The sequence below is a fragment of the Talpa occidentalis genome, unplaced genomic scaffold, assembly GCF_014898055.3.
Source record: "Talpa occidentalis isolate TD23 unplaced genomic scaffold, MPIMG_talOcc4v2.1 talOcc4.5, whole genome shotgun sequence".
In the NCBI taxonomy this organism is placed as follows: Eukaryota; Metazoa; Chordata; class Mammalia; order Eulipotyphla; family Talpidae; genus Talpa; species Talpa occidentalis.
This window is the reverse complement of record NW_023604861.1, coordinates 7,893,811-7,905,827: the sequence shown is the minus strand read 5'-3', so window position 1 is coordinate 7,905,827 and position 12,017 is coordinate 7,893,811. Positions and strand designations below refer to the sequence as shown.

Here is a 12,017-nt window from a genome sequence, read left to right as displayed (position 1 = left end):
TGAGAGCTGCCCTTTACCCCATAGGAAGTTTTACACTCTGGGTTAAACTGTAACAGGGAACCTGCCTTCGTGATTTTTAAAATTTCCTTCTCTGCACAGAATTGTCCTTTTCTTTTTCTAGATGACTTACTGGCCAAGTGTATCCAGGTGATCGTATAGACGGGATGGCTACACAGTGAGGAATTCTCATAGAACTATGGGCTAGAAGTCTGGGCCAATTAAAAAATTGGCAATGTGTTGTTTTGAAATCATATATAATCAATATGCTAATTAATGACAAAAAATTTGCTCCAGCAATTACACCCCCAATAAGACAATACACTGTCTATCTAATCTCCTTTAAAATAACAGATTCACAGAGAAATCTGTCTACATCTGTCTGAATTATCTGAGAATAAAAGAAATGGCTCTTTTAGCTACAAATGGTAGTAATTTGCTTTTCTTTAAACCATTCGTCTCCAAAAGCCAGCAGGATTCCTTAGCTGGTAAAATTAATATACTAAAATTAAAAATCAGCAGCAGCAGCAGCATGGAGAGAATGCCTGAGAGACAGCTGGACCATTCGCCAGGGCTGTCTCCATGGAGACCATTAGTGTCAAAAGCCTCGAACAAAACTACGCATGAGGGAAGATTTTAGTCAACGGTTCACCAGGTTATAGGCCACCACAGGAGAATGGAACTGAGCTGGCAAATCCAAGAAGGGTCTTAAGAGACAGAGCGATTTCTTCAATTATCAGTCAGCAACTTTCTAAAGTTGATAAAGGCGATTCTGACCCAGGGGAGTAGGAAGTGCTTTGCTAACTACTCGTGTCCACTGAGAGGCAGTGGTGCCTTCGGCCCAGGGTGCTGCTTGTCTTGCCCAGGCCACTGAGGGCAGGGAGATGCCACCTCCAACAACTGCCTCCTGTGTTGCTCTGGTGTCCTTAGAATTCCCTGCTTACATTTAGATGATTTTCATCCCATTGTCACTCTGATAAGTGACTTATTCTAAATCCGGAGGTCAAGGATGAGGTATTTTTCCCCTTCTAGTGTCATCTGCTATTTTTAGACTTAATGAACCTTACTCTGTTTTAATAATTCTTGTTACCCGAATAACTTGATTTAATAACAGGATCTCCCTCCCTGCACACTGCACAGCATCACAGGTGAGGTGGTGGGAGGGGCACCATACCCTCTCAGCTTTCCTGAATGTTAGAGGACATCACTCGGGCTAGAAGAAGTCAGGTGCATATTTTCAAGGAGAACCCATTTCTATAGCTTTTTGAAACCAGAATTCCTGCTTGTATTTTTAATTTTGTTCTCTGGCCCACAATATGAACTCAGAGAATTAATATCTTGTATGAGAAAAACAGAAATCCTAAATGACAAAATCTGATGGTGAAGACTAGTCTCCTAGGTATATTAATTCATGGGCTTAGTTTTTACTATCTGCCTATCATCATGCAGAATACGGGCTGATCAACCTCTTCCCCAACCCATCTCCTCCCATTATTACTGCCAGAAAGATTTTCCTCAAGGACAGGCAAGTGTCAAGGACAGAATAAGGAATAATCTGGGACTAAAATTATGTGATCTCCTGTATGCTCTCGGATACACACCAAGGAAAACAGCCAAGTTCACAGTGATTTGTGAGACTCGCCTATATCTGTGTTTATGGAAAGGATCACATTGTCTTCTTTCTCATCTCTGTAGCAGAGATGTATCTCAACACGCTATTTAGCTGTGTGTGAAGGTGGCACTTAGAATGGGTTAAAGACTCCAAGCAATGAAGACATGCCATACATTTTTAACTTGAAGTCCTCTTTAAGGATATTAAAAATATTTTTTAAATGACCTTAAATAGGCATGGTGTTAGAGTATCTCAATTCTGAGACCCTATCAGTTGCCAGATTAATCGGTCGCAATATGTAATCAATGTGATGACATAGTAGATGAAGTATGGAAGAGATGCCTGTAAGCTAGATCTGATATAACTAACATATACTGAGTTCAGAAATGCTAGCAAATGTACAAAGAGGATTATCTCCAAATCAAGGGCTTTATAAACAGACATTTCATGACCATCTTGAATATAGGCATGTAAACTCCATTTCACCTCTTTTAAAAGATATATTGCCCATGCTGGAAACTTCTGGAGAATATGAGTTGTAATTCAGAGAACATAAGCAGTCTCTGCATTTTTCATATGAATTTAATTATTATACACAGTATATGAATGTATTTATTACCTATATTCACTTTTTTAACTCATGCTTCTTAGACAGAATTTTCAGTTAAGATGGGTTTTGCTAGCAGAATGTCAATACTTCATGTGATGTTTAAGAGATTTAGACAATAGCCCCAGTGGATCTTCCTCACCTGTAGCTACAAGTACCTACACTGGCTAAGAGGCAGTTCAGTTAGAAATATTTTCCTAGGTTGTCCTGAAATCTGATTCTCTACAGCTTAATCCCATGATCTTAAATTGTCTTCTATTGTATTATGTGAAATACAGTTGTTTTTTTTACAAGCTTTTCTACCTCTTGACTGGCTTCCCCCATCACTCCAGTAGAAAATATGAATGATCATACAAATAGAATTACTATACACCTAGAACATCAAAATAAATACCAAGTGTTATTTATTTTTTTGCAAATGTTTCACTTATTTGCAAACAGGTTTCACCTCCTAATATAGTTTATATAAAATATTCTCTATGTAGCTCTCACTCTCAATTTGTCATTTCATGCAGAGCTCCTCTGTCAATACACAAAGGGTGCACATTACAGTAGGTCAATATCTTGACAGTGCAAACATTTACTCTTCATGTACCTGGGCAGTAACCCAAACAATGCACCTCTATCCCTAGAGACTATTTGGCCACAGTGAAATTTGTCTCCATGGCACTTTCTATCAAAATTTAACTTCCCATCAAACATGTCTTGTGCTAGTCCTACTGATGGGTAACGAGGCAGCTTGGCCACCATTGGGCTGTTTCTTATGGTCCTCTGCAGCCCCCTGCTGGTCAAGATGAGGGCTCACAGAGTCTTTCCTACTTGACAGAAAACGAGGTGCTAAAAAATGCAGATGTGTAGGGGGCTTTCTATTTTTATTCTTTTTTAAAATGAATGCATTTTAGATTCTGGCATCCCAGCAAGTCCCTCACATAAGGGATTTATGTCATATTGGTTGGCCCAACAGAAGGTGCTGTATTTATTATCAAATAGGAGGTTTTAGAATGATACATAGTCTAGCCCATGAGATACCCAGGAATCAAGTATGTGCATGTCACACACGTGCCACACACCCATGCCTACATGGTGTGCACCTCCTTCTTATGGCTTCAAGCCGAGGTGACAACTGGGGCTCAGCAAACTAGCAGAGGGAAAGGCTGAAGCACCCAAATGCGTAGTCAGAGATGTCATTGGGGAAGACTGAGCTTCCGGGGACATGAGAGGACCAGGAGGTGTAGGACCAACTCAGATGAGCAGGGATGGTAAGGACCAAGAGACCAACGGAATCGGAGAGGCACCGCTCTCGGGGAGTTTTACTAGAAACTGACTAAAGCAGAGACTACAGGATGAAAGAGGAGCGAGACAGGAAGATGGGGCTCTTTGGGGGCAGCAGGAAGAGAGACAGGGAAACCGAACTTGCTCTCAATATGGTTTTGGCCACAGAACGGAGCCAGCTGTCTCTCTGCTTCAGTCGAAGCCGTCTCCACAAAACCCATTTGTGGTGGAAGGGGCTGCTGCTTATCTTAAGGGATTAATGTTATTTATTCTTATGTTGATCATTTATTTTATTTTTGCTTGTTTTCTGTTTTTCTTAAATGATTATCTGTGGAGACAGGGCACTGGTCTGCTCAGGATTTTTTAAGAGCTTTAATGTTTAAGCATTTATTTTATCTGAAGGCGAGATACTCCTGTGTTATAAATGAACAGGACAAAGGCCGTGTGGCAGGTCCTGGAGAACATGGGGGTGGTGAATTTCTGTGTGTGAAATACACTGGCTGGGAAAGCTAACCATAACAAAACTGTCTTACTTGTTTCAACCCCTGTGTTTAGAGAGCTGGAAAAACTCTAACAGGCAAGATGTTGAAAAAGCAAGTTTGTAGCCTTAGACATGTCTCTGAGGTACAGCAGAGCTAAGTAGAGTACCTGGGACTGGCACTGGGGTCAGAGTGTGGCACAGTGAGAAATACTGACTTAAAGCCTAGACTTGTATAAAGAGAGACTATACCCGCTACACCCAGCTTTGTTGGCGTGAGATGCTGATGTATGTTGATTTATCAATCTTTTTCCATTGAACTATTATCAATTCAAGATGTTGGGGATATTGTCACAATTCTTAGCCTGTACTAAGAAGGAGGGATGAAAAACACAATAAATGGAATTCTTATGATTAGAAAGATGAGGAGATATTAATGGCCATGTATTTAGGACTTGGGATGAGAACAAATACTTGTGTAGGTAAAATAATGATCACCAGCTCGGTCATGCTTGGGGAGGAGGGATAGAGCAGCTGGCAGACCACAGGCTGGTCCTTATTGTAAATGATCACGTTAGTTTTCAAAGTGCTGTAGGTAGGATGGTATTTAGATTTTCTGCTCTGAGAAGCCCTTCAGCCTATGAAACATTTACATTTCTAGAAACAGCACCTGATGCTATGTCTCTCTGGTGATTGAAAAATAAAAAAGGAGCTGGAAAAATATGCCCCCGTGTTTTGGCAGAATCTCGATGGTGAAGTCAGAAAACCCCAAAGTTAGGAAGGCAAGATGAACAAAAAGGTCTTGGATCGCAAGGGAAGCAGCCTCGTAAGCAGATTTCAACCTGATTAAATCTTACCATTGTCTACAGAAATTCCAAGCACACTTGATATCTTTCTCACACTGAAAACACAGAAAAAGTCACTTTGTTATTGGCTTTTCCACACCTTCACACATCGATTCACCGGCTTGATGCTTTCACAACAGTTTACGGATTAATGTACATTAATCCGTGTCAGAAGGTGGAGTGTCAGAAGGTGGACGCTTGATCAGCTACATGCACGGCTGGGGGGGAGGGGTCGGCCCAGTGTTCCTAGGAGGGGCCGGGGAGGCGGGAACACCCATGATATGTGGGTGACATAATATTAAACACAAATATCAGAGCAGGTTTGGTTATCAAACCTGCCACAGTTTGTTTTAAAAATGCCCAGCAGAGGGGCTGGGCCACCAGCAAGCACTTAGGTCTGGGCTGAAGCTGATCAGCATTCCACATTCTGTCCTCTCCTCCAAGGAAGGGAACCCGGCGCGAGCTCTTCATCCCACTGGCTCTGAGCTGGAAGAGAAGTCAAGTTGGTGATGTGGTGTGTTGTGGCCTGGGGCTCTGCCCTCTGAGCTGTCGCCTGGGGTGGCTGGCTGTGACCATGGATGTGATGGACTTACTGTGGTTAAAAGTGAGAGAGTTATCCAGGCTGCCCAGCTGCTGCAATCTGGCATGCATCGTTCCTGCTCTGTTACGGGAAACAGGCAATGTCTGAGACTTTCGATCATGAACTATGGGTCCCAACCCCTCCTGGTTCCTGCAACATGAGTGACATGGATAGAAGCCAAAGTTAGACTTGTTACACGGCAGCGAGACCGGGAGCATTAGTGCGGCCAGGACATAGCATGGAGGAGACGGGACCCAGCGCAGCCCAGCCTGTCAGGGCCCAACGAGAGCCGGACGCTCGGGCGCAGGTAGCTCCGAGAGGGCTCACAGCCAAGCAAGGGGTGCAAGAAGCGGACACCAAGCCCATGCAGAGACCCTGGCGGTTTTAGGAAGGACTTGAGAGAGGCTGCCTTTGGAAAGTGGAGCATCCGCCCAATGTGGTGCCAAAGGTTAATATTAGGGCAACTGCCAGAAGACCATGAATCTGTTCAGATTGTATACTTTGTTAAGGAGCCATATATATATATTATATTATATATATATATATAATATATATATAAAGATTAATGCACTGGGAGAAACAGCAATCAAGCAAAGGAGGGTTAGATGAGGCAGTTTTAACATCTTATTCTTACCCAGGCAGGAAGAAGAGCCACACACTTTGTTAAGCTTGTCAGCAGTCAAGTAAAGAAAACAGAGAAGTGATGTGGGTTAGCAATCCAGCACTGACTTCCTACTGTGTACCATCAGCAGGGCAGGGGAGAGTGAGCCCAGCTGGAGGGACACTGCCGGGCCAGAGCCAGGCTCCTCTCTGTGTTATGTGTGGAGTACAGGGGCATGCACGGGACACCATCGGGCAACATGCTCTGGGTGACTTCAAAGTGCACCAGTGAGGAGGCTCAGTGTCACAGACCCGACCACCATGATGGCAAACACCGACAACATACACCAGCCCTCGGGGCCTTTATCGCATGCAGCAGACCGTGGCCATATTCTGAAAAGCAGGGCACCTCTCCCCACAGTGCACACAACCAAGCACGTTAACCATGCCCACCTTCCTAGCCCACTGAGCTTTAAGACCATTCCAGGAAGCAGACATCCCTCTGCAGATATATACAGGGTGCTCACAAAGTCCGAGGCTTGCTTTAAAAAAAAACCAACTTGATAGCCAGCGAAAAAGTAAGTTAGCAGCTTGCCCAAACCCAATTCTAAAGGTTTTGTCAGGGCAGAAACCTCACTTTTCCCGTGCGCTGCTGAGAGGTGTTTTATTCTGTTTGGCACAGGCCTTCCAAATGCCCGCTGGTGATGCGGGGGACAGCTGCCGGCAGGGGCGTGAGGCTGCAGCACACGGCCTCCCTGCTGCAAGCACCCGGCGCCAGCCCATCTTCATGGCAAGGTCCAAGGGAAGAGGCCAAGCGGGGAGGGCCATGGTGCAAAGACACCCTGTATATATTTGCATTTGGCTCTCAAAAACTCAAAGGTAAAAATTTTACTGTTATAATAAAAAAGAAAAGAGTTAATATTAGAGAACTTTAAAGTGCCACCACATTTTAATTAAAAATAGAAAATATTAATAGGAGGGAAGCATGATATATCCTTTCTAAATTTACTTTTTAAGAAAACACATACTTTTATTTAACACAAAGCATAATTCTGAAAATGTCTCAAATACCCCAAATAAAGAGCAATGTTAACATAACAAGCAAAATCTTCATATTCAAGTAGATAAAAAATCTCTTATTTCATTGCTGTAACACAAAATTATACATAGATAAGCTGAAAATGATCTCAGTTATAACTACATTTGAAAGTTGTTCTTCAAACATAAATATGTTCGCTCAAACTCTTCAAAATAGCGATGATCAGGGAACAGGATGAGAAGCCCCCATAAAAGCATCATCACAGAACACAAAACACAGAAAAAACAAACAAACATGGACACACAGAATGGCTCGGGGGCAGGAGTGAGAACCAGAAATGACCAACTGTGAAGGGGCTGTTGGGGGACACCAGCCGTGCTGCCAGCTCCCGGGAACTCGGGGGGAATGACAGTGGGGTCTGAACAGGGCAGGGAGGCTTTACCACACTCAACCAAGCGTTCTGCTCACAGAAAAACAGGGCGTGGAGGGTTGATTCAGAGTAATAAGAGAAAAGGCTCAATCAAGTTCAGAGAAGGTTTTGTGCAGGTGCAGACACACCCGAGAGGGACTGAGAACAGGCTCCCCTTCAGGAAAGGGGGAGAGGGGCCTGGTGAGACATGAACAGCTTTGCAGGTAGGAGGCAGAACAGTGAAAAATGGGCGTTGACAGCGAAACGGACGCAGAGAGATGATGGAAGGCCAGCAAGACGCAGGGAGAGGAAGTGGGAGGAGAGACAGAGGGGGCAGAAGGGAGCGAGTCGAGGATGTGTCTGCCGGTGGAGGACAGCGACAGGCCAGTGACAGGCCAGCGACGAACATCTTTCCAAGAGACACAAGACAACAAGACAGAAGGCAGCAGGGACGCAGGCAGAAGATGCTACGGGGCGTCACGGCAGCGATCCAAAGACCTGCTGGCTGCCCCCGTGGCTGCATGCGGGAGTCCCAGCTGCCAGCCACCGCGGACGCCAATGTGCACACATTCGGACCGAAGGGAAACTGGGGGTGACACAGAGAGGGAGCCCACACTTCAAATGAAACCCCCACAGTACCTGGCGATGTACCGCTTCCCCATGTACTGGAACTGGTGCAGACAGACTCTGGGGGCGGGGAAAAATCATTTTCAATACATTGATAAGAGCACATGTAGGAAACTTCCCATCAACCACTAGCTCCTTACTTCAGGTTTTCAAAATTTCTCTGCACATCCCTTTAAACCTAGAGAGGATTATGAGCTGCAAGGGAGACCCCCTACTGTGGGGGGCAGTCAGAGCTACCCCAAAAGAAAGGCCCAGGCCCTACAGCACTTTCCATTGACTCCACAGCCTCCGTGACCTGCAGGCAGTTTGCTTAGAAGCCCCCAGGGGACCCTATGAGCTGCCCAGAGTTGCTTATCATCCTGGCCCAGCTCACTCTCTGGCTCCAGAAAATGGGCTGATTCCTTGTAGACACCAAACATGCACTTTTTGGTTTTGGTTAATATGCCCACAATACTGATTTTGAAAGTCACTATATGTTCACTAAGAGGCAGTTAAAGTAATCTCTATTACGTTTCGGAGCTAACGCCAGAATCCCACAGGGCACAAAGCCCCAGACACCTCAGGTTCTACCTGAGTTCACACAAGCATGTTTGCCAGCAAATCCCACCCCATAAAGCTACTCAGAGTCACGATTCACTGCATTACTATGAACCGTCACAGCTCAGCTAAAAAAAATATTTTTTTTTGCTGCAGAAACACTAATGTGTTGAGTTGTTGGGGCTGCCTGAGACACTGGTGAGGTGCTATAGAATATACTCTATATGTAAATTTTTCAAAAATCAAACAGATTCTAAATTTGGGAAATCATTTGGCTGCAGCAGTTTGAATAAGGGATTGTGGAGTCTAGTTTCTAAAAGTGAAAAGTTTTAAGGAAATCAGAAACTTGGACTGAAGAGCTAAAATGAGACACTATAGATAATATATAAGATTTCATTTTTACTTGTCAGATATTTTTAAATTATAGCAATTTCTCTGTGTCTGCATAGATTTAACCTAGAAATGCAGCACCCACCCCATTCAGCTAAATCACTTTGTATTCACGTATTACAATGATTGACAAACACAAGCAGTTGCCTCTCATTTGTATCAACCACATGGTTCAGGAATAATTTAAGGCAGGTCAGAGCTGCCTGGGTCCTGAACTCCTGAGGGCGGGTGGTAGGGTTAGTTCCCACGGAAAGGGTTCAAGGAAAAGTGTGGAGATGCAGATGCTGCATTCCTGGCTCCACATGTTCTTCCCACCTCTCTCAAGAAAATCAAGAGGCAAGGAGTAGAGACAAAACTACTCACTCAGATATTGTAAAAAAATCCATAAGTTCGGATGTTGAAGCCTTGTTCCAATATGTAAACAAAGCATCTAGAAAATAAGCAGTTCTTCCGTCAGAATCATGAGATGTATTACGTACATTAGAAAGAGGCCTCTAAGCGTAGACTTCTGAGCCCTCCAAGCCCCCTGTACAGCTGATCAGAGGACAGTGACCCACCAATATGACTATTGCACATAACTGGCTTGTTCCATTTAAGGATACAATCTTCTGACACTGGAACTTTAATTCCATCATATAGCACCTAGTGCTGTATATAGTACATATGTAACTGATACATAACATGCTCTTATATAGGCTAGAAAATTCAAAGAATACAAGTAAGTGGGCATATAATGTAATGTTAGGCTTTCTCTTTACCCACCCAGTGGGGAATCTTTCAGAAACTGCTGCATGTACATAAGTATCCCCTCCCTGAGACACACACACACACACTCACTCACTCACTTACTCACACTTAAATGGAAGCATACACAAATGTATACCAAAATACACTGGATTGCCTTTTCAGTTTTAATTCACCATTATAACTGGGATTGATCTCATTTTTCCAAGCTGCATAATATTCCTCTCCATGAATGTACTATAACTGGCTAATCAGTCTCCCACTGATAAACATTTACTGCTTCTCCTCTTATTTTTTGCTGCTGTAAATTATGCTTTGATGAACATCTTTATATGTGGATCTTTGGAAACTTGTCCCATGTTGTCTATAGGACAAATTCTTAGGAATGAACTAGCCACATCAGATGGTAAATTTAATTAAAATTTTTAATTTTAATAGATAATATTTATATTTTGGGCAGATATTGACAGCCCTCCAAACAAGCAGATATGAGGTTCCTCTTCTCCAAGGAAGGGAGGACCCCTGATTAAGAACTCGCTTCTGCTCTTCATCTGGGCATTTTTTAAAGGCAAACTGGCTCACAGAAAGCAGTCTTCATGCTGACTTAACCATTTGAGCAGTTCAAAAAGAGTGACTGATGTAGTATGTATTTTTGTATGCTTATATTTTATGTTGAGGTTGAAAAATAGGTGAAGAGATTTCTCTTAGGGAAAAAGTCACTGAGTTTGGGGGCCTAGGATGTGCAAGAGGGTAACTGTTTTTGAAGAGTTTGTTCCATTTTTAACTACAGTGCATGGCCTTCCAAAGGGCTGACTTTAAAGGATAACTTTTACTTGGATGCAAAATTTCTCAAATATTTGCCTTTAGAAAGTAACTACATTCCAGTTATCTATTATATTTAATATTTGAAACTTCGAATTCTTTAATTAAAATTTTTTTATTTTTTACATCATTTTGCATTTTTAAACAATATTTGTTTCCCCCCACCCCCTCAAGTGTAGTCCCCATAGTTTCCTTCACTAATGCACTGGTGCACCATCACCTCAGTCCCCTGTGCTCCTCCCTCCCTCTGATCCCTCTCCCTCCTTCTCCCCTGCAGGATGTCTCTGATTAATAATTGTCTGGTTTTGCTTTGTTGTGTTTTGTACTGTTATTTTTTTTTACACTGATGTCTTATTTGATTCCCCTAAATTTCTGCTATAAGTGAAACCATACAATATTTTTGTTTTTCCTTCTGGCTTATTTCACTGAGCATCATTCCTTCTAGCTCCATCCACACTGCTGCGAATGGCATGAGTTTATCTTTTTTGACTGCTGAATAATATTCCATTGTGTATATATACCACATTTTCCTGATCTAGTCATCTATTTTTGGGCATTTGGGTTGTGAAACTTCAAATCTTTTAAAGAAAACTTTCAACAAAGGAAAAATCAGCTAAAAATTTACTCCCAAGATGATGTTAAGAACTTTTGACTTAATGGGAAGAACGCTGGCTCTCTAACCAAATGTCAGAATAAGTGCCCAATGCTTTTATCATCATTTGAATCAAATCTGAGTTTGGTCATGATTCTAAAATGATCATGATTGTTTATTTTATTATAAAATAACTATGGTAAAGTAACAAATTGAGAGAAGAATACGATAACCCAGCAGGTAAGCATTTTAAGGACAGGAATGCTGTTCCTAACATCTGAGGTTGTACAGTCAGGCTGCTGATGCTGCTGAAACAGGAGCTGGAATCCAGAGATACTCAGCTGCAGGCAAAGCGGCACCCCATGGGAACTTAATGTCCAACCCTCCTACCACCAGACCCAGGGCAGCAGGTTTCATGGTCTCTAAACCAGCATTTTTTTCTAAGAGTTCATCTTCATTTAGTGAGCTTAATGAAGATTAAGTACACTTCCTAACTTGTTGCAAGGAAACTAAGACGATATTTTGGACCAAAATAAGAATGTACTATGTCATTGTTGTGATGTCGCACAACCAGAATGAGAAATGAGCTTTATGTGCCACAGTCACAGCCCTCATGACTGTGGTCATTTCTCTTAAAAAATGTGGCTGGTAAGCCCTTCCAAAAGCTTCATCTACTGCGATACCATTGTTTCCTTTACAAAACATAAATAACTTGCTTCCAGTTAAAGCCAGGATGTTACTCTCTCTAATGGGAGGGCTGCTTACGCCCTCGACACTGTATTATCTATGGAAGAGATTGACTAGTAAGGTTAGGTAACTTGCCAATACATACATACAATTAAATTTTTTTAAAAAATCAAATACTA

General features: G+C 42.7%; 1 protein-coding gene across 9 annotated transcripts in view; it reads right to left on the bottom strand.

Moving 5' to 3' along the window:
• The window catches only part of DOCK9 (dedicator of cytokinesis 9), a 236,581-nt gene that overhangs the window by 46,759 nt on the left and 177,805 nt on the right, over positions 1 to 12,017 (bottom strand). For 4 of the 9 annotated variants that reach the window (XM_054701555.1, XM_037528759.1, XM_037528763.2 and 1 more), the window contains exons 36-38: positions 9,357 to 9,423; positions 8,079 to 8,126; positions 5,405 to 5,541 (exon numbers count right to left, since the gene is read on the bottom strand). In XM_054701555.1, the coding sequence (XP_054557530.1) occupies positions 5,405 to 5,541; positions 8,079 to 8,126; positions 9,357 to 9,423 (252 nt within the window). Of the gene's footprint in view, positions 1 to 4,823; positions 4,868 to 5,404; positions 5,542 to 8,078; positions 8,127 to 9,356; positions 9,424 to 12,017 lie in introns of all 9 variants that reach the window. The other 5 variants (XM_054701557.1, XM_037528762.1, XM_037528761.2 and 2 more) reach the window with 2 other exon arrangements.